At 50.7% G+C, this 21,861-nt stretch overlaps 1 protein-coding gene across 2 annotated transcripts; it reads left to right on the forward strand.

The window, feature by feature from the left end:
• Positions 1-1,942: 1,942 nt before the first annotated feature.
• On the forward strand, positions 1,943-21,375 carry SCARB1 (scavenger receptor class B member 1). 2 transcript variants are annotated; one of them, XM_014887573.2, is made up of 12 exons: positions 1,943-2,178; positions 5,882-6,039; positions 7,726-7,867; positions 8,282-8,485; positions 8,678-8,773; positions 9,353-9,465; positions 11,269-11,435; positions 12,001-12,119; positions 13,154-13,227; positions 14,059-14,110; positions 14,574-14,720; positions 20,264-21,375. In XM_014887573.2, the coding sequence occupies exons 1-12, from the start codon at positions 2,059-2,061 to the stop codon at positions 20,387-20,389; spliced, it is 1,518 nt and encodes a 505-aa protein (XP_014743059.1). In that variant the 5' UTR covers positions 1,943-2,058; the 3' UTR covers positions 20,390-21,375. The 2 variants fall into 2 exon arrangements, with proteins under 2 accessions (XP_014743059.1, XP_088032249.1); XM_088176123.1 differs by lacking the exon at positions 20,264-21,375 and adding an exon at positions 17,013-17,257.
• Positions 21,376-21,861: the final 486 nt, after the last annotated feature.

The raw sequence follows: 21,861 nt of genomic DNA on the forward strand, positions 1-21,861 counted from the left end.
CAAACTGAGCATCTCTTCAGCAGGACTCCTTTAACGCAGGTGTCTGCTCAGTCCAGGGGAGGGTGTCACTGAATCAGGGAGCACTTGGTTCTGATTTGAAGGCAGCTGCAGGAGGACACGGGGTGTTTGTTGCATGTCAAAAGCCTCACAAATGACTGCAGAGCTGTTTTAAGAAATCCTTTCATTTTCAATGTCTCAGTAAAAAACCTTTACAATGGCATATTTAAAAACCATGATGCTGGACAAATCTATAATGGCCTGGAGCAGGCAGAGCAGGAAGCCTGGAGGAAAAACCCTTGCTGTGGTGTCCTGAGCTGGGTCAACCTCTGCTGACCACAAAGGAAATGGCATGAAGTTGTGTCAGGAGGGTTTGAATGGGTGTTAGGAAAAAGTTTTTCCCACCGAGGGTGGGCTGAACCTGTCCTGGGGCAGTGGTCACAGCACCAAGCCTGCCACAGCTCAAGATGAGTTTGGACAACACTCTCAGGCACATGGTGGGATTTTGGAGCTGTTCTGTGCAGGTTTTTGACTTGATCCTAGTGGGTGCCTTCCAGCCCAGAACATTTTATGGTTCTGTGACCTCTGCAGGTCACTTCGCTGGTTTTGAGGAACCTCAAGGCTCACAGTGGCAGTGCCAACACTTCAGAGGCAGCACCCATGAGCAGAGACCACAGCTGGGCTGGGATCAACCACAGAACAGCAAAATTTGATGAGAACAGCAAAGCATGTCCTAAACTTTAAGGTTGTGTTCTGTTCTAACCATGGCAGAACACGCTGTTCCCAGAAATCTTCTCACGATTGCTTTGTTCCACAGCGCCTCGGGGAATCTCTGGGATTTTACTGGGGTTTAGTGGGATTTGAAGAAAAATTCATTTCACAGCATTTCTTTGTAAAACAATGTTTTAAAAAGTAAAAGAAAACACAGCACCTACTTTGTGCTGTTCTGCAAGCATTGCTGCTGGGAGAGGTCATAGCAGAGACCAGAATTGAAGAGAGACATTGGTTAATTGATCTGGTAATTAAACAGAGGCAACTATCAGGGTTAAAAGTTTAGAATAAAAAAAAAAAGACGCAACTAAGTGTGAAGATACAAACATTTCACCCAGGTGGGGGCCTTTGTGCCTGGTGGCAGCCACCAGACTGTGTCTCCTCTCATCATGCAGGACAGCGTGTGGCAGGTGGAAGCACTCCAGATTCCAGATATGTTAGCTCAGCTGGGGCAGCGGGATGTTGCACATGACTGATTTAAAACAGGCTGTCACAAAGTGGACTCTTTATTTTCTGCTGCCTTCTAGATGCACCTGGGGATGAGTCTCAACAAGGCTTTTATTCAGGACCACGTTCAGATGTACAAAAGACCCAGTTCCTTGGAAAAAGCAGAGTTGGGTTAAATGGAAAAACAGAGGCAGGTTAATGGGTGATGGATGTTTACTCCTCAGGCGAGACATATACACATATATATACATGAATACAAACACATTCATGTATTTTTTGTCCAGCATGTAGTGACAGAACAAGAAGGAAACTGAAAAAAACTAGGTTTGGATTAGATATTAGGAAAAAATCTTTACTGTGAGGATGATGAGGCACAGGAACAGACATCCCAGAGAAGCTGTGGCTGCCCCATCCTTGGAAGTGCCCAAGGCCAGGGTGGACAGGACTTGGAGCAACTCAGGATAGTGAAAAGTGTCCTTGCAGAGGGTGGAGCGAGATGATCTTTAAGATCCCCTCCAACGCAAACCCATTCTATTCTACGACCGCATAGATATTTAATCTATCTATACACTTCCTTTCTATACATATTTGACCAATTTGCCCGTTTTTCCGTGTGCACACACGCGTTTACACCGACCGCGCTCCGCTTCCCTTTCCCGGCGCGCCGCGGGAGGGCGGGGCTGGGGGCGTGGCCTCTTCTGCCAGCCACGCCCACTCCGCCACGGCCACGCCCCCTCGGCCGGGCCGGGCCGGGCCGGGCCGGGCCGCGGGGCCATAAAGCGGCGGCGTCGGCGGGACCCACTCCCGGTACCGGTCCCGGTTCGCTCCCGGCTCCGCCCCGCCATGGCCGTGGCCCGGTGCAGGCTGTCCGTGGGGTTGGGGGTGGCCGGGGTGGCCTGCGCGGTCCTGGGGGGCTGCCTGCTGCTGCTGGGGCCCGTCATCATCAGGCAGCAGGTCATCAAGGTCAGCGGGGCTGAGGGGGCGCGGGGGGCTCGGACAGGGATGGGGGGCAGTGCGGGATGGGATGCGATGGGATGCAGGCGGTGCGGGCTCGGTGCAGGGGCCGAGCGGGGTGCGCTGGAGCCCGTGTGCGGTGGCCGGTGCGGTGCGGTGGCCGGTGCGGTGCGGTGGCCGGAGCGCTGCGGTGCGGGGCTCGGTGCGGTGCGGGGCTCGGTGCGGTGCGGGGCTCGGTGCGGTGCGGGGCTCGGTGCGGTGCGGTGGCCGGAGCGATGCGGGGCTCGGTGCGGTGCGGGCACATTTGCTTTGTGCGGGGCGATCCGCAAAGCCGAGCGCTGTTGGTGGCAGTGTCTCCGCTGCGGCTCCGAGCAGCCTCAGGCTCTTACTCTGGGCAAATCCACCCTTGGCGACAGCGAATTTACCCCGAGTGCGCAGCTCCGACACCCCTGGATAACGAGCGCTCTTTGCATCGCTGGGGATGCAGGGCTTGGCTGAGCATCACCCTGAGCACCAACACTTCCTCCCTTCCCTCCTGCATCCACATGCAGCCCCAGTTTTTCCTTTCATAAACAGTCGAGCACACTGTCCGGGCTCACACGTGCTCTGGTGAGATGCTTTCCCTGCTGGAGACAGGGTGATGTGCAGGAGCACTCCAGAGAAACCTTGTGCATGGAGCAACCTCCAGATCATCTCTCTCCTAGACTGAAAGCCTGAGGAGTCGCTTCTCTGAAGAGCTGTTTTATCCACAGGAGAGGTCCTGAGGCTGGAGAGGGTTTGTTGCCAAAATGTGGGGCTGTGGATGGAGTTGTTGGTCTGTTCAGTACCTGCTGCACAGTTTTATGACCAGCACTCCTGTCCCTGCTGCTGCTGCACACCAGTTATCCTGCTGTAATGTAGAAGTCATCCCCACATTTAGCCAAACCTTTTTCTCCCCGTCCAGGGCAGATGTACTCCCTGTCTTGGCCTTTGTCCAAGCTTCCACCTACCCAGGTCAGCCCCTGAAAATTTACTTCTGATGAAAGAGGTGAACAAACACCTAATAGCCAATAGCTGGCATTGTATGTGGCGCAAAGTCTCTGCCGAAAATGACCTACTTAAACATACCCCTTAGAAATGCTGCTGGCTGGGCAGAGCCAGACTGTCCTGTAGATTAAAGAGTAGAAAATCTTTGTGCAGTTTCAGGACGTCAGGAACTGGTCCCTGCAAATAAAAGGCTGAATGGCCCCTGCAGAACAGAAATGACATTTTTTGTGCAAAAACCTTTCTGTCCTCTTTTTAGCTAATCCTGATTCTTTCAACCTAATTAGCTAAGTACTAGTAATTTGTAATGAGAACAGAAGATGAGGAAAAGATCCAACCCTTGTTTCTCCTCAAGACCTTGGTCTCCCTATCTTCAACATGACGCAAAATTGCTCTGAGCTCATATTTTTTCCATTTCATTTTTAGCCTAATAACTGAATGATGAAGGGTGAGTAGAAACACTCAGGCCCTTACTGAAACTCCTGGGTTGGTCTCCAGAGTAGTGTGGGTAAGAGGAGCTTGGAGGGCTGGAGTTGGGCTGGTAAAGGCTGCTTTGCCCACCTGGCTTCCTGAGCTCTGTCAGGATGGTGTATCCTGATGGAAAAGCTCTTAGGCACAGAGAGGTGATTGTTTTAAGGATCTCTCTAGGTGAAGTCTGCAGGGAACTTGGCGCCTGTCTCCTGCCCTGTCTTGCACTGGGCTGCCTGTGGGGTTTGCCCTGTAAAACCTGGGGATTATTGCTTTTCTGGAAACATCTGGAATGCCACAGACCTGCCTGAGGTATGAGCTTGCACACAGTGAGGTGCATCAGCTCATCCCTGTGCCACCCATGGCTGCTCCACTTGGGACCTTTGATGCTGTCCTGGGAGCAGCTTGGTCCTGGCTGGTGGAGCAGGGTGAGGAGGAGGCTGCTGAGAGAATGTGGCTGACAGCCGGCTTAACTGCTCCTCCCAGTCTGCAGGGGAAACCTCCTGTCTCAGTTGTGCTGAGCAGGGTGCCTCCCTCCTGGAGAAGCAGGATTTGGGTGCTGTGGTGGAGCTGCTGCTCTGCTGGCTCCATCTGGAGCCCATGGGCTGTAACCAGTTCCTTTCAGTTCCCGGGGAACAAAGATCAGCCTGGTCAGGAGGGGTCAAACATCCCAGTGACCCTTTGCAACCCATCTAGTTGGCAAATAGTCTGTTTTTATTTCAGACATAGGACCATGTTTGTTTTGACCTAAAAGTGGCTTAATTTTAAGGCTAAACTGTTGTGGGGATCTTAGCAGCGCCTATAGAGTACCTTGAGCTGCTGTGCCCAGGTAGGAGGGAGCTGGGAAAGGCAGCAGGGAGCTGGGATGTAGCTCCATCTGACTGGGGACTTATAAAAATAAATCCATATGCAACAAGTGGTCAAAACAGAACAAACAATTAAAGGAAAGGAGATGTTCTTGATTGTAATCAATTTGACACTTGAGAAGCAGGGTTGTAAAGCAGACTAAATAAAAATATGTCCTATTACTGCTTCTTTGCCGTGAAATCCTCGAGGCTGGCAAAATCAGAGCAGCGTGGTTGGCATGGAAGTGGTGGTGGGAAGAGTTTTCTGGGTTAGATGGGTTACACAGCATTGGGGAGATGCCTTCCCAGGGGTAGGGCTTGGATGAGCGGCTTGCAGGGACCTGCTGCTCACAGGCAGCTCAGCCTTGCCATGAAATGTCTCAACAAAGATGAGATGTTATGGGGAAACCTCTGGCACCTCAACTCCCTGTGTCAGCAGATATGTGTCCAGTCAGATTGAGCAGCACAAAGCCCACGTCCCCCCTCCTGCTGGTGGATCAACTCTACTTCCATAAGCTGGCTGGGTTATTTAAGCAAGGACAAGGATTTGTGCTTCCAGAAGAAAGGATTATGGTGGAACACATTCAAAGCAAGTGTTCAAGAAGGAACAAGCTTTTGCTCCTGCTGTGGTGCCCCGGAGGCAGGGAGGGAGAGGAGGCAGATGTGCCAGATCCTGAGCTGAGGAGGGCTTAAGTTGTCTTTTGGCTCCTGCAGGCATTTCCCAGCACTCAGGATAGTGATATGGGAACACGATTGTGCCTTGCCTTTGACCTGCCTCATGATCAGCTTGTCAGTCAGTGAGTCAATGCAGGTTGGCAGCTGAGAGGAGGCAGAGGTGTCCTGGGCTGTGCTCTTGGGACACAACTGGGTTGCCATCCCAGTTCTCCATCTTCTTTTTGGGAATCTAGTGGGCTCTGCCTGCTGGTACCCAAACAGTTATGAGGATAGCTGTGCCACCTCTCCTGGCTTCCTTTTAGCTGTGTGGAGCTGCCAACCCCATGAGCAAAGGCCTTTGGGACAGAGTTTTTTTCTGCCAGACAAGTAAAACATGCAGAGTAGTGAATAATTCAGAGCCAAGTCTCCAGCACATCAAAAACACTCAGAAGCCCTGTGGGTAGGATTAGAAAAGTTAAGCCTGGATAAATAAACCAGCAGACATCCTGTGGCATAAACCTGATGCTTCTGCACACAGAGGAGTTCTCACTGTAGATGTAGCTGGGTTTCAGTCTGCCACTGAACACACACCTGGGTCTCTGGAGAGCTTCTGTTCTAACTGCCACCTTCAGCTGTGCCTCACGTTGAGCTGAGGGTGGATGTGTTCATCTGCAGCCACAGAGCCCAAAAGTTGTGCCTTTTTATTTCTTTTCTCCTTACAGAACGTCAGGATCGACCCCAGCAGCATCTCCTTCCGAATGTGGAAAGACATCCCTGTTCCTTTCTACTTGACAGTGCATTTCTTCGAAGTGCTGAACCCCAAGCAGGTCCTGCAGGGAGCCAAGCCAGTGCTGAGCCAGCGTGGGCCCTACGTGTACAGGTCAGGTACCACTTGTGGTCCAGCTTGGCATGAGCCTGAGCTCTGTGCTGCCTGCCAGGCTGCTGGCTGGCTCCTCTGCCAGGAGGACATGGCATCAGCAGGCTTGGTGAGAGCCCAGGGGCACTGGATTTTAAAGTGACCCAAATCTGCTCTAATTGCTCTGATCTTGCTAAAGGCACACGTAGGAGCTCTGGTCGCTGAGGCAGTAAGGTTGGTGGGTGCTCCCATGGGGCAAAATCTTTTTTCTGGGGCCTGTTGGGCAGGCAGATCTGGGCTGATATGGCCCAAACATGGGTATGAGGGGTGTTGGTGTGGTAGTGGGTGACCCTGTCTTCTGAGTGCTCTTTTATCTTCATTGTGCATTCAAGAGCCCAGCTCTTGAGCTGGAGTTGCCTTGATATCAAACATCATGAGTCAGCCTAAGGCCTTATTTAACATGAGAGCCAGGATGTGCCTAACATGAGTGCTCTGGTCATGGGAACCAGCATGGAGAACAAGCATGGAGCACTAACACTGGCTCAGACCCACACACAGCAGGGCTGGGTCTGTTTGCCATGGCTCAGGATGGTGGCTGAAGCCCAGGTGCTTCTCAGCACCTGAAAGGGGAAGTGGTGACTGATGTCGAGTTGAGAGTGTGAAATTCCCCATAAACTGTGATCTTCGATATATTAGAGCCTACAGTAACGTGGTGAGGTTGAGTCAGCAGCCTAAGCAAGCTCATGTGGGAAGATTACTGGCTAATCCAAAGCTGCTGGAGCAGTGGTGTGCAGGGGAGGCCTCCAGGATGGATGTGCCCTTGTTTCCCCCCGTGTGGGTTCTGTATGTTGCTGTCTTGGCTTGGGGAAAAGCTTCACTCACTGTAAATAAGAATAAACAAAGGGGCAAAGCTTATTAGTGTCCTTGTGTTCCTGCTGAGCAAGATTAGTGCCCTTCCCTAATGTGGGCTGTAAAACAGAGGCTCCACAGTGAAGGACTTTGTTTTTGCTGGTGAGTTGAGCTTCAGTTCGTCCAGGAGCAGTGACAGGTTTGTGATGTTGGGGACAGCCTCACACTGCTGCAGAGCACTCCATGAGGCTGGGGCTGCCCCTGTGGCCTGGGCTGGAGCCCAGCAGCCCTGGGCAGTGTGCAGGACGTGGATGAAGCCCTGAGGAGCAGAGGGGCCACGATGCCCTGTGGAGGGTTAGGCTGCCCTGAACCCATGAGCCATTAGGGAGCTTGGGAGCAAATCAGTGTGGGCTCACTGGTGGAACATGTGGCATCTTGGCTGTTCCTCTCCTGTTTGCAGGCTGTTTTGGTGTGTGGGCTGCTGTGACTTTGCCTATCTGGGCCCCTCCCTGATGTGGCTGGGCTTTCCAACGATTGTAGGTGAAGCAACAGAGGAGATTTATGTTTTCGTTTTAGATTTCTTGGGTATTGAGTTGGGAAGAGACGCTCTGTGTCTGCAAGAATCCAACCTGTCAGGGATGCCTGGGCTGCCCTGTCCTCCTGCCAGACCCAGCCCTGGTTGGGTGGGAGGTTTAGCTCTGTTCATCTGTTCCCACACTGCCTCCCCAGCTGCCCTGTGGCTCCTCGCTGGCGTTTGGTCTCCCCCAGCAGCAAGCCCAGGCTTGTGCAGCCCATTTTTGCTCCATAGGCTGCAGGGACTCTGCCAAGGATGGTTGCCATGATCTCCCCTCTCTTTTGCAGGGAGTACAGGTATAAAACAAATATCACATTCCATGACAATGATACCGTTTCTTACCTGGAGTACCGGAACCTTTTCTTCCAGCCACACTTGTCCAATGGCACGGAAGATGAGTACATTGTTGTGCCAAATATTATGATGATGGTAAGTGCTTGTTGCCTGGATGGGTTCCACCTTCTGAGCTTGAGGGGAGGGTGGTGATATTTCTTGTAGGGCTTAAGGCTGATCAAGCAATAAGGTGGTTAAGCTTATATAATGCAATTTTCTGCTTTGTGGGTGTTAATTGTTTGTTAGGCTGCTACCGTTCCAAAATCAGAGTGTGCAGAGCAGCTGGTCTTCAGTCTGCATCCTCATCTGAGCATCCTGTGGGGAAATTGAGCCTGTGAGCCCTCAGCTGCTTTATTCCCCAACTGGGAATGAATGAAGAACCTCAGTCTGTCCAGAGGATTGCTCTGGGGCTATAGATGGGAACAGCAGAACGATTTTGGTTAGCACCAAAAATGCTTCATCTTTGGTAAGGACAGGGCTGTCATCACAGGGATTTGTTTTCTTTCTCAGGGAGCAGCTGTGATGATGGAAAAACTGCCAAATTTTTTGAAGATTTTGCTGAGTGGAGCCCTGGCTAGCCTGAAGCAGGAGGCATTCATGAACCGGACAGTGGGAGAGATCATGTGGGGGTACGAGGACCCCCTTATAGATGCCATAAATATGATTGTTCCTGGCCTGATCCCTTTCAAGGGCAAGTTTGGATTATTCATCGATGTAAGTAAAGTTGGGAATGCTAAAACCACAGCAATATTGATCTTGGGGATAGCTCAGACACTCAGCTAAGTGGAAGCTGAGTAGCTGATGCTGTGTGAGGCAGCCCTAGAGCTGATGAGGCACCCAGAGTCAGTAAAGTGTTGCAGCCTTGCTGTGTGCAGTAAATCAAACAATGACTCCTTCTCTCTGCAGTTTAACAACTCAGATTCAGGACTGTTCACAGTAAACACAGGCATGAAGAACATCAGTCAAGTTCACATGGTGGATTCGTGGAATGGGCTGAAGAAGGTGAGTGTCTGGCAGCAAACCTTGAATAATGGGGAAACCCTGCTTTAAATCAGGCAAAGCTGAAAGCTCTGGGTGCTGCTGTGTGTGGGTCAGGTTTGAAAATAAGTTTCTACAGGACTTCAAGTGTTGCAACTTTTGTTCCAGCAAGTTTCCAGGAGGCAGCCATGTGTCAAGAGGCTTTTCAGGAAGCATTAAATTCATCTCCTCATGGGTTTCACTTGCACTCCCTTGCAGTGCTGTTGGAGCTGGTTGCTCTAATGGTTGAAGCCTTGGGTTCCTGTGGCCTGTGTTAAAAGTGTTAAATACTTTCCTTAAAGGATGCTTTACTCTTCCCTTGTGGAATTCTGCTCTTAACTGAAATCAGCTGAATGTAGAGACCAACCTTTGGGGCCGGGTGGATCTTATGCATTAATTGGGTGGATGCTTGGCTCACAGAACCGTGGAGGATTGGAAAAGATGGGAAAGATCTTTGATGCTGCTGTGGAAGCAGTGTGGGGTGGTGGACATGGCATGCAGGGGTGAAAGCTGACTCCAGCAATCTCATCCTTCTGAGTTCTTCTCTCTCCACCTGTCCCACAGGTGAACTACTGGCGGAGCAGCCAGTGCAACATGATCAATGGGACAGCAGGGGAGATGTGGCCACCCTTCATGTCCCCAACCTCGCTGGAGTTCTACAGCCCTGATGCCTGCAGGTGAGGCCACAGCTGCCAGCCTGTCCCCATGCAGGTGGCAGGACATGCTGCTCCCATCCTGCACACACAGAGGGCTCAGGATTTGTTTCTCTAGTTAAACTTCCGCTGAAGTTTGGGTTAGCATTATCTCTGAGCTTAGCTGTCTCATTATCAGCATCTTGTGGTGTCCATAAATACCTCCCAGATCGCTGGAGATGTCCTGCTTGCCCATGTTTAATCAGTACAAAATAACCAGATGTTGGTTATCTAATGTAGATAAGATGGGGGCAGTTAGGAGAAGTAAGGGTTGTCAGAGGGAAATGCAACTGGAACTGCAGAGCTCAGCTGACTAAACAACCCTTGGAGAAATTATGTCAGGGGGGAAATAAGTGCCACCATTTCCAGGCTCTTTCTTGGTGGTTATTTTTTTTGTTTTGTTTTGTTCTAGGTTGGTTTTTTTTCCCCTTCCTTCTGCTTGTATAAGACACCCTGACCTTAGCTGATCACACAGGTTAAAGTACCCCACAGAGCCAGCCTGTGTCTGAGGCTGGAAGGAGGGGAAGCAGGCACAAAACCCCTGTCCCTAGCTTGGGGAAGATAATGATAATTCCAGCTTTGTAGATAGTGCTGCAAAAACAAGCAAGTGCTCATGTTGAATAGAGAACAATGACCCCTTCAGTGAGCAAACAGACAGCTGAGCTGAGCAATAGCACAGGGATTCCTCTACACAAGGGACATCAGCAAACACCAGAATCACCTGGAGCCAGGAATTTACAGGGAAGTTTACCAAAGTTTAAACACAAACACGTTCTGTAGAACTACAGAAACCTCTGGAACAGAGCATGCTTCCAGGCAAGGCTTCCAGTGAAGTGGAGGAAACCAAGCTCGGTTTCTTGTTGGCACAGGAGGTTCCTGCCACACGGAGCTGTGGGGAAGTGGCTCAGCTCCCCAAACCTCTGCCTCTGTCCACACAGAGTCACAAACATTTGGCAGGCTAAGAGCAGGCAGGGCCCATCTCCTATGCTCTGTGCACATGAAGTGCAGCTGATGCTGAGAGGCAGCTACCAAGGTTTCATCCTGCTCAGGTGCTACAGCAACCTCTGCCTCCTTGCTGGAGGGTGAGCAGGGCCAGGAGGCACATGTGTGAACATGCCCTGAATGCCCCATCCTTGCCCCCAGCATCAGAAGGCCTCTGTAGGAGTGAGCATGTCCTGGCAGCCCACTGTGACCCACTTACCCATTCTGTGATTCTCTGATCCCTCCAAGCCTCACTCAAGTGTGAAGGGAGCAAATTTTTGTCCTGGAAACTTGCATCAAACCTGCCCAGCAACGTTGCAGCACATCAATAGCCTCTAGTAGCAAGAAAAAAATTCTTGCTGTGTAACGTAAGGAAATTTTCCACTGCCCTGGCAGTCTACTGCTGGAGTTGGCCTGTGAAAGAGATTTATGCAGTGTCTATGCACTGTAATGGAGCACCTCAGAGCCAAGGCTTGCATAAAGTGGGTATTATCTCTTGGAGAGCAGCCCTGGGGATTACTACATGCCTTTAAACAAATCTCACCTGGATAGAGCAAAGAGACTTATAAGCCTGTGGTTTCTCTCCCTAGCTAGTCCTGACCAACCCTTTAGAAATGCTTGAAAGATGGAAAGCAAAAGGCTTAAATATTCATTCCCCATTCCCCAAAGCACTGCTCTGAGGGTTTATCTTGATCTCAAAGTCTAAGTTACATTGCAACTGCATCTTATCCAGCCAAGATAAGAACCCATTTCTGGGCTGGGAACCTGTTGGCTAATCCTGATCCCTCTCCATTGAAACTCTTCCAGATCCATGACACTGGTGTACGAGCAGTCTGGGAAGTTCAAGGGTGTGCCCACCTATCGCTTTGTGGCACCGAAAACCCTCTTTGCCAACGGCACAGACTATCCACCCAACGAGGGCTTCTGCCCCTGCCTGCAGTCTGGCATCCAGAACGTCAGCAGCTGTAGGCTCAGTAAGTCCTTTTCACCCCTGGCTCTCCTTAATGGACCAATGTTAGATTTGAGATGCAATACAAGCTTGGCTGTCTGGAAAAAGCAGTTCTAGTGCCTGCTGGGATGCTGAAAAGGATTAATGGGCTCTGTTTGCACTCCCACAGGCCTCTCAGCAATGAGGGAAAGAGGGAAAACCCTTGTGCCTAAAGTTCCTTCAGTGCCCAGCCCTATGAGAGGCTGGCATTTGTGGGAATGCCCAAGGATGTGGTGGGAGCAAGGAAGAGGCAGCCCACACAAGTGCCAAATTAAATGTTAACTTTGGACGTTGAGTGTGTGTCTGACAGTCCAGACTGGGTGTCCTAACTCGTGTCTGGGAGCAGGGAATTGCCACAGCATTGTGGCTGCATGCTGGTGGGAGAGAGTCATTAACCCTCCCAGATCAATGGAACAACCTGCAGGGAGGGAAGGGAAGGAGATTGCTGGCTGGGAGAAAATATAAAAGCCTGCTCAGAACAAGTACTGCAAGGGTTTAAAAAGCTCTTAGCTGGGCGTGGAGGAGCTTAAGATGTCTTTAATCCCATGCAGATGCACCGATGTTCATTTCCCACCCTCACTTCTACAACGCTGACCCATCCCTGGTGGATGCAGTCGAGGGCCTGCACCCCAGCAAGGACCAGCACGGGCTTTTCCTCGATGTGCACCCTGTGAGTGAGCCCACCAGGGACTTCCCCTCACCCCAGGGACCAGCCCAGGATGGGGGGGACCCTGCCATCAGCTGCGTGGTGGCAGCACTCTGCTCTCGTGGTACTGATTCGAGCAGGTTCCATAGTGCAAAGACTGGCGAGGGCATGTGCAGATAAAAATGTCAAAGCCATAAACTAATTGAATAATTAGCCTGGCTTCTAGAGAATTGCAGAACTAATTATAAACATAATTGTTTTGATAAGCACAGTGCAGTTCTTTCCACTGACTCAGGCCTATAACACCAGGAGGTGTATCTGGCAGCAGCCCAGCTATGCCCCAAATCTGCAAATACACATTGCCATGAGAACTGCCTGGCAAAGTCTGAACACCACAGCGTGGCTCAAGCTGGCACCTCCAGTTTTGGGCTGGCTTCTTCCTTTCTCTCAACCTGCCCATCTGGAACTGACTGCTTTTACAGTGTGTTGCTGCTGTGTTACACCCCTCACGTACCTACAGCGTGAGGGTGAGGTCACCACTGCAGATTTGGGGTGTCCTGAGCTATCATTGTCCCAGCTGCTGATGGGAAAAGGACTTTGGGATTTTCCACCCACAGCCTGTGTTGTGCGTGGTCACTTTTTCTAAATGTTCAGTGATGTTTGCTCAAGCAAAAAACCTATTTATCTCATGAGGTAAGGTAAATTGTGTGTCTTATCTACACATTGGCTTCTGACTGCTTTTCTTATCGCAGTTATGAAAATCTAATTAAGTTTATTACAGTATCAAACATCTACTGATAACAGTACAGTTAACTATATTTTTATCTAGCTGCAGGCTGCTGACTGCAAACAGGGACAGTCCAACAAAAATTCTGTGCTTGTAAAAATGTGTTGCAAAACTGCAGAGTCAGGAGAAACCAATGTCTTAATGGGTGTCAACAAGACCAGCTTTGAAGTGTGATCTTTTCGTGGTCTGGGAATGTTGCTGGACAGGGTCTGTTGGTCCCAAGAAGTCACTTGGGAGTTACTGATGAACTGTCTGTTCTCTTCCTCTACAGATGACAGGCATCCCCATGAATTGCTCCATCAAGCTCCAGCTGAACCTGTACATAAAGCAGGTGTCTGGTATAATGTAAGTGGTCACCTCCTAGAAATGTCCATCAGCCTTCCCTGCTGAGCTTGCTGCAGAGTTTACTCTCCCCAAAGATGAAGCAGCTTTACCATGACCAGTTTTCCTGGATTCAGCTGGCTCCTGCTGTAACATCAGCCGTTCCAGAGGCCACAAGTTCCATCCAGTAGCAGTGCAGAGAGTGGCTGCCTGTCTGCTCAGCTCAGCGTCCCTGTCCCTGTCCAGGCAGCTGAGGGAGGGACTGTTCCTCCTGGGGAGGCAGGAGCTGTTCACGAAACTGTGCTGCCTCTCAGGAGTTACCTGCAACGTGGAGGGGCAAAACCCTCTCTGCCTGTGGGGTAGACAGTGAAGCCTGTGTCCAAAAGACACTTCCAGCTCTGTGAGAGCTCACAGCTCTCTCTAACCAAACTGTGTGGTGCCAGATGTTAAATACCAACAAGAGTGGCAGTGTGCTCTTGCTGCTTGGGCTGAGGGGCAAACACCTGCAGACAGCCCCCATGGTGCCATCCAGGTGGCTGAGACATGAACTTTTAGCACTCTGGTTCACTGGGTTTCATCTCCCAGGTTTGGGATGGCACCCTGGCTGGATTTTACTGCTGTCCTTGGGCAGTTAAGTCCCCGTGGAAGAATAAGCTCTGCTCTTGCATGAAAAGCACCTGGTTCCCCAAGGTGGGAGCAGCTCACTGGAGCAGCAGGGATTGCCACCTCCTTATGGTTTCCTGGCCACTGTCAGTCTGTCAGACCTGTCCCCTTAGGAAGAATTAGAGTGCTAATTGTGACCTGATCAACCATAAACCTAAGCCTATGTTTCTTTTTAAATTTTCTTCCCCCCAGTCAAACAGGGAAGATTAAGCCAGTGGTCCTGCCGCTGCTGTGGTTTGCAGAGGTGAGCTGCCTTCCTCAGCCTCATTCTGCACAGCTTCTCCTGCTTCCCCATCACCCAGTGCTGGGGAAACTCCACTTTGGATAAAGCTTTAAGCCAGCCAGACTAATTAAGCACCAACAGAAGGCTTTTCAATACTTGGCTATGCCATTAATCCCTCTGAGCTGAACAAACCCTGCACTATACTTGGTAAATCTCTGGCTCTGCCCTAGATGTGGGGTTAAGTAGGGCCCTGGGCAGAGCTGCCAGCATCCCTGTCCTCATGTGGGCCAGGGAGTGCAGCCTCCAGCTGTGGGTGCATGTCCAGCTGACTCCTGCTATTTAGTAAAAGCTTTTAGCCTGACTGAACCTTGCATAAATTCCCCAATTTATGCTGGGAGGTGGTGGGAAAAGGAATCATTCAGCTGGTCTGTCAGAGCCCTGGGTGGGAGGGAAATGCCACTGACAACTGTGCTTTTTTGAGCAGAGTGGATCCATCGAAGGCTCAGTCCTAAACCAGTTTTACACCAACCTGGTGCTGCTGCCGTCGGTGCTGGAATACCTGCAGTACATCTTCCTTGGGCTGAGTGTCCCACTCATTATCTCTGCAGCTGTGCTCATGGCAATGAGTAAGGTAAGGATCTGCAGATGCCTGATGGGAAGTGCTGCCAGTCAAATCAGACTCAATCAGACGATGTCGTTTGGGCTGACAATCTAACATGTCTGAGGAAACATTGGCTGATGCCACCAACAATCTCCTAATGGTGCCAGGTGCCAACAGATAGCAGCAGGACTTCCTTAGCCATCTTGAAATTGGGCTGCAAATAGGTAACATGAAGCATTTCTGGCATTTTTGGTGCACAGCAGTGATGAAAGTGGCTTCCTGGAGGAGGAGGTATTTCTCAGCTCACCCAGCTAATGAAGAAACAATCCTAGTTCATCAACCCAGCCTCCATAGAAGGCAGCAGCTGGTCTGTGCCATTGCTCAGATCTGCATCTCTGCAGGGTTCCAGCATTTTTCCAGTCAGAACAGGGCTTTCTCCAGAGGATGGAGCTATCTGAACACAGCCTGTTCAGTGAAATGCAGTTGCTGTGCTCGTGTAGAGGGGGCACAGCCACTGTGGCTGCTTCTCAGCCCAGCACAGATTCTGTATCTCCTTGAAACACTGTTGATTTCGGTGGAAACTGTTCCAAAGAGCTCTGAAAGTGAAACCCTCTGAGCCTACTGAGAAGTGAAGACCTTTGAAGCCTGCTGGGAGCTGGCAGCTGTGGGGCAGGCAGTGGGGTGAGGCTGAGCTGAGCTGGCAGGACTGAATATAAAACAGCCAAAACACTCAGTGGAGATGTGTGGCTCTGGCTCCACAGTGATCTGGTAACACTGAGCTCTCTACAAGCTTTAGTTCTGGCAGTAGAGATTTAACTTACTACTCTAACCCTGTATCAAAGGAAGCTGATTGAGCTTTGCAGGTGGCTTAGGCTGGCTCTAAAGCTGCAGAGGTGAAGAGGCTGCTTGTGGGGATGAAAGGCAGTGTTTGGGATGAGAGCAGACTGAGGGGAAGCCTGTGTGAGGGGCTGCCTTTGCTCAGCTGCTTCCTGCCCTTCCTGAAACACCGATGCAAACCCAACTTAAACAGCGCCAGGGTTCTCGGAGCATCACGTAATTGGATTTTAATCAAGTCTACAATTACTTAAGTGACTTAAACACATGATCCCAAATCCCCTTGTTCCTCCACGCACTCCCCTGCAGGGTGGGAGTGATGCTAGGGCCCAGCATGGAGCCCAGAGCTCACCACCAAACCCTTGCTGTGCTCCCAGGATGGTCCTGGGGTGAGCTGCTCCCTTCGAGCACATGTGAGTGGTTGCTGGCAGACAGGCTGCACTCAGCTATGTGGCCCCAGGGGCTCTGAAAAAGGGCTGGGCAGCTCTTCCTAACACCTTATGCAGCCCTGAGCTGGCATTTCCTCACCCTGCTTTGTGCAAGTCTTAATTCCTGGTATCAAAGAGATTTAACCGTGCTAGAAAGGGTCAGGGGAAAAAAAAAAAGCTGGATTTAAAACTCATTCAAGCCAACTGAATATCTGCTTGTGAAATATCCCAAACCCAGGCTTAAGCCAGCTGTATTTCTGTGCTCAGCCAAAAGAGTTATGAAGTGTTAGAACTGAAAATCAATGGCAGGAAGTGCCTGACTACCTGGAAAGTGATTAAAAAACCTGAATGACCTTACAAATCTCTAAGAAACCTGTACAACCACACATGAATGTCTCCACCTAATGAGTAGATAAGAGGTTGTAAACTGGAAGACAGCGATTTGCAGCCAAGGTGTGTTCCTCATTTGATTGAAGTGTTGCTGATCTAGCCCTGATTGCTTAATCGTGCACAGTTCTGCCTCCTGAAGTCACAGGCGATGCCAGAGAGGACACTGAGCAGAAGGGGACATTGTCCTCACCTTCACGTGTCTGCCAGCGTGAAGGTCTCCTGAACCCAGCTCCTCCCTCGGGTGTCTTGTGAGCCTCTGGCTTCTGGAGGGAGCAGTGTGCTCTGAAGCCAGTGCAGATGAGGTGCTGTGAAACACTTAAATCTTAGTCTAGTTTATCGTGGAGCCAGTTTGAAATGCATCTGTTGGACTCGCAGCTCTAAAATAATGCATTATCTTTACAGATTTAAAATAGCCCCAAGATGTTGTAGCCATTGTGGCCTAAAGCCTGTGTGGTGACACTTTGAAAAGGCAAACAGACCATTTTGAAACTGGCTTGACACTGAAAAAAAAAATCTTAAATAGGACTTAGTTTAATCTAAATTTCGAAATCTTCATTAATAACTAGATTCTAGTTAAACAGTGATTTTTTTTCCAAATCTCCTCCGAAAATTGGAACCCTCGTAAAATTCCTGTCCGAGTGCACCATAAACGAGACTGATTGTCTTCTAGGAAAAATGCTCTTTATTTTGGAGTAGCAATAAAAAGAGCTCAGACAGTAATAAGGCAAACCAGGTCATCTCTGCCAAAAAGCTGCCTCCGGTTATGGGGACGGTGTTACGGGAAGCCAAGCTGTAGGTGGGTACCCAGTCAAGGTAACACGCTTTTCTCTCATCCTCGTTTGATTAAACCTCACTTAAAACCAATCAAATGAAACGTTTTGCTGTCCACAATCTCCCAGCCGTGCCCTCCTGGCAGGCTTTGACAGAATGGTGTTGTCTCATGGCTTTATTTGGGGCAATTTAGATGTCTTAATACTGGCACTTAACCAGGTTGCAAGCACGTGCTCTTATTGTTTCTCCTGGTGTACCTGATCTGCAGCCCTAATAATGTCAGCAGGGATCAGGGGAAAAGCAGGATTGGTGTGAGGAAATACTTTTCTTGCCTGTTTTTTCCCCCATCTCTGAGTGTTTGAGTTCCAGAGGTAAGTTTTTTTTTTTTTTGAATGTAAGGACTTGTGGGGTAACAGAGGTCAGTCCACTGGTGGGGATCACCCCTCCCCTGCATGCAGGGAGCCTCAACAGAGAGGCTTTCAGGAGGGGATTTCTGATGTATAAAATATCTGGGTTTGTATTACAGGAGCACAAAATCACTGAGTCGTTGAGGTTGAAGGGGCCTCTGGAGGTCATCTATCCCAATCCCTCTGCTCAAGCAGAGTCACCTAGCTCAGCACCATGTCCAGATGTCTCTTAATGTCTTCAGGAATGGAGATTCCCCAGGGCAACTTGTTCCCGTTTTTACAGTTTTCACACAAAAAAAAAAAAAAAAAAAATGAAAAAGGAACAAAAAAGTATTTCCTAATGTCCAGATGAAACCCCCTGTGTTTAAGTGCCCCTTTGCTCTCGTCCTGTCCCTGGGCACCACCAAGAGGAGCCTGGCTCTGTACTTACACCCTCCCTTCAGAAAGTTGTTTTCAGTGGTAAGATCCCCCTGAGCCTTCTCTTCTCCAGGCTGAACACTCCCAGTTCTCTCAGCCTCTGCTCACACACGAGACAGCCCAGTCCCAAAATCCCTTTAGTGCTCCTTTGCTGGACTCTTCCCAGTAGCTCCATCTCTCTTGTCCTGGGAAGGCCAGAACTGAACCCAGTACTCCATGCATGGCCTCTCCAGTGATGAGCAGAGGGCAAGGATCACTCCAGGACCTGCTGCCAGCACTCCCAGTGCAGCCCAGGACTCAGCTGGCTGCCTTTGCTGCCCTGCCACGCTGCTGGCTCACCTTCAGCTCGCTGTCCCCAGCACCCTCAGGTCCTTTTCTGCCCAGCTGCTGCAGAGCTGGGTGACCTTTAGTGTGTGGGGGTTGTTCATCCCGAGCCAAGGACCTTGTACATCCTCTTGTTAAACCTCATGAGGGTCCTTCCAGTCCCTTTCTCAGCCTGCTGAGGTCCCTCTGGTGTTCCAGCCACTCCCCCAGTTTTTGCAGATCGTTAATAAAGATGTTAAACAGGCCTGGACCCAGTATTGACCCCTGGTGTACACTGATGGTTACTGGCCTCCAACTCAACTCTCTGGGCCTGCTGTCCAGCCAGTTTTCAGTCTGCCTCACTGCCTGCTCATCCCATCCCTGCTTCATCAGCTTCCCTGTCAGGTTTTTGTGGAGATGGTGTCCAAAGCCTGGAGTCCAGGTAGTCAGTGTCCACTGTTCTCCCCTGATCTGCCAAGCCAGTCATTTCATCACAGATGGTCAAGCACAGTTTCCCCTTGAGGAAGCCCAACCTACACTTGGTAATTTGTCCTTCATGTGCCTAGAAATGGTTTCTAGAATTAGTTGCTCCATCACTTTCTCAAGGATGAAAGGAGACTGACTGGTCTCTAGCTCCCGAGCTCTTCCTTCTTGATCTTTTTCCAGTTAGAGGTGTCATTTGCTTTCCTCCAGTCTTTGGGCCAGGACTGGTCAAAGACAACAGGGAATGGCCTTGCTGTGACATGAGCCCACTCATCCCCTCTTGGTCCATGAATCTGTGCATGTCTTGGTTCCTTAAATATTCTCTGACCTCATCCTCTTCCACCAAGGGTGCATCTTCCTTGCTCCAGACTTTCCCCTGGTTTCTGGGGTCCCCTGGCTCATTCAGCCCCAGACCCTCACTGCTCCCTCCTTTCTTTTGTCACCTGGGTACTTAGAGAAGCCTTTATTGTCTTTGACATCGTTGGATTCAGTTCCAGTTGGGTTTTGGCTTTCCTGTCTTCATCCTTGCATGCTGGGAGAGTTTCCCCATGTTCTTGCCAGGTTCCCTGTCCCTGCTCCCACTTTCCATTTGTCTCCTTTCTGCATTTGTGTTTGGAGCTCCTGGTTCATCCATGTTGCCCTGCTGGCACTTTTTTCCTGGCTTGGGATGCTTGTTAGGGTGTACTATTCTTGAACTTGGAGGAGGTGACCCTTGAATGTCAACCATCTTTTTTGCCCTGACTGTATCTCCTGAGGTCTGTAGACACTTTTAGACTCATTAAGGTTGAAAATTCCTCCAAGATCCAAATACCACCATGCCCAAAGAGTCTCCAGGTGTTCCTGGTGGTATCACTGGTGCCCACACTGGAGCAGCAATGGGCAATGGTCAAAGGGTTAAACAAGCCTCACAGCACCCCAGTCCACATCCCCAGCAAGCAGAAGGCTCTGGGTCAGGGGCAGATTGGTGTCTCTGTCCCCAGCAGCAGGAAGGGACCCACTCCTGTCACCTGCTGCTTCCTCCTGAGGTTCTTGCACTAATTAGGGTCAGGGCCCATGTGGTCTGTTTGAAGGTGTATCTGGCTCCTGCTCAGCTCTCAGGGTGGTGAACCTGTTTTGTAGGTGTGAGTGTTCAGGTGAGGAGGAGCTGTATTGGTGCCACAAGGCACCAGCTGCCACCCTCCCACCCTTCCCCAAGGCTGCACCTGCCATGGTGCCGACAGTGAGTGCTGCCTGGGGGTCTCTGAGCCCTTCTGTCCCCCAGCACTGTCCCTCTGCCTTCCATCTCGATGCTGTGCAGCACTGAGTGTCCCCTGGCTCCTGCAGCAGCTCCTCAGTGTGTTTTTCAGGTGGTGTTACAGGGGCTGGTGGGCAGGAAGGAAATAATGAAATAACCTCGTTTTGATAGGGGTACAAAAAGGAGATACAAAAATCTTCAATTTAAGAAAAGAGTCCTTGAGGGCTGGAAGAGGTTTGGGGTGGGGATGCCCTGGGTGGGGATGCTGGGTGTGGCCAGGCTGTGACCTCTGTCCCTCCCCTGCAGAGAAGTGACGCCGAGAAGAGCCCCAGTGCCCCTGCCAGGCAGAGCAAAGCTCCCTCCTCCTCCTCCGAGACCACACCACTGCTGCACGACACCGACACCCCGAGCCAGGACGATGCTGAAGCCTGAGCTGCCTGCCCTGACACGCCTCCTTCCCCGGGGACACAATTCCCACTGGGACAAACTTCCCTCTGGGACACAGCCATGCTGCAGGTGACACCTGCCTCACATCCCCAGAGCTCTCTGGAAGGTGAAGCCCTCTGGACAGCTCAGTGGAGACCCTGCACAGCTGTGGGATTGTCCTGCTGCTCAGCATTCCTGCTCATCCAGAGACCTCAGCACAAAGTTCCCTTGTCCCCAAGGGCCAGCCTGAGCCACGGCCCTTCTCTCCGGTGGAATGAAGATGGTTGCTGACTGATCTGAGAAGTTATTTGCAATTTAAAACTGCCTATTGCTAGGGATAAAAGGCACTTTAATGGGAGCCTTTAAAATAAATGAGGTTTGTATAGGTAGCAGTGATGGGATTTAGTGATCTTTTTAAAAGCCACTGTTCATCTCACCAAATGGGGCACGCTGTCCTGGAGCCACTCACAGTTTTATTGCCACTTGATGTAACTGGACTGCACTGCAAATCATTTCTGGGTGCTGTCACTTCAGTGATGTCTCTTCCCACAGTACCTGGAGCCTGCCTGGGGTTGCTCCAGCCTTTGCATGTGTTGGAGAGTAGTGGTGACTTTTAAAGCCCCATTTCTGTGCCATGACCTTGTGCTCCACAGCGATTCCAACTCACAGCCCTGTTATTTAATCTCTGCTGGCTGTAGGTGACTGTGTGAGATGAGCCTTGGCAAAAGCTTGGTGGTACATCTGAGCTGTCACTCAGCTCCTGGCAGTTGTCCCTGCTGCCTGCTCAGCCATCCAGGATCAGCTCTTCTGGCCATGGCCATGGGCACTGGGAGGCTGTCAGGGCTCTGATAACACTGCCTGACCACGGCAAGGGAGAAGCTTGACCCTGTCCTTGTGTGCTAATGAAGATATTTGTGCTTTTCAGGAGGAATATGTGCAATCATGAAATGGCCTTAAGTAGGGTTTGATTAAAGTGTTGCAGATTTCTGAAATGATGTGTTGGGTGACCTGGGGGTGGGTGGTCTTGGGTCACACTTCCATGGGAAGGAATCCCAAAGCCCAGGAATATTTAGGGAAAATTATTGTTCTGTAGTTGTCTACCACACCTGCCTTGCCCACTTCCAGCCAGGAGCTTGGGAAAACCAAAGGGGCCAGTGCTGGAGCATCTGGCAAGGATGAGACACAGACAGAGGACTTGTTGCACTGTGTGTGACCTGGATACTCATGGGGTCTGGAAACCTTTGTCCATCTGACTTTCTAGTGGGGTAAGCAATACTTTTCTCTTACACCTCCCTTCCTCTTACTGGGCAGGAAGAGCACTGGACCTAAACCCAATTCTTGCTGGGCCAGTGCATTCCTTGCTGGCCATGTCTGAGCCCTGCAGTGGGCCTAGGCTGCCTGACCATGGAAACAGCAGTGACAGAGCCCAGACAGCAGGGAAAGGTGGCCCTTTGGTCCACGGGCTGAGCTCTCCTCCA

The sequence above is a fragment of the Sturnus vulgaris genome, chromosome 19 (assembly GCF_052056855.1).
Source record: "Sturnus vulgaris isolate bStuVul1 chromosome 19, bStuVul1.hap1, whole genome shotgun sequence".
Taxonomy (NCBI): domain Eukaryota; kingdom Metazoa; phylum Chordata; class Aves; order Passeriformes; family Sturnidae; genus Sturnus; species Sturnus vulgaris.

Coding starts and splice junctions, on each gene's coding strand:
- SCARB1 (XM_014887573.2), top strand. CDS start 2,059: ATGGCCGTGGCCCGGTGCAGGCTGTCCGTGGGGTTGGGGGTGGCCGGG. Junction 2,179..5,881: donor TCAGGCAGCAGGTCATCAAG/GTCAGCGGGGCT, acceptor TTCTCCTTACAG/AACGTCAGGATCGACCCCAG. Junction 11,436..12,000: donor CGTCAGCAGCTGTAGGCTCA/GTAAGTCCTTTT, acceptor AATCCCATGCAG/ATGCACCGATGTTCATTTCC.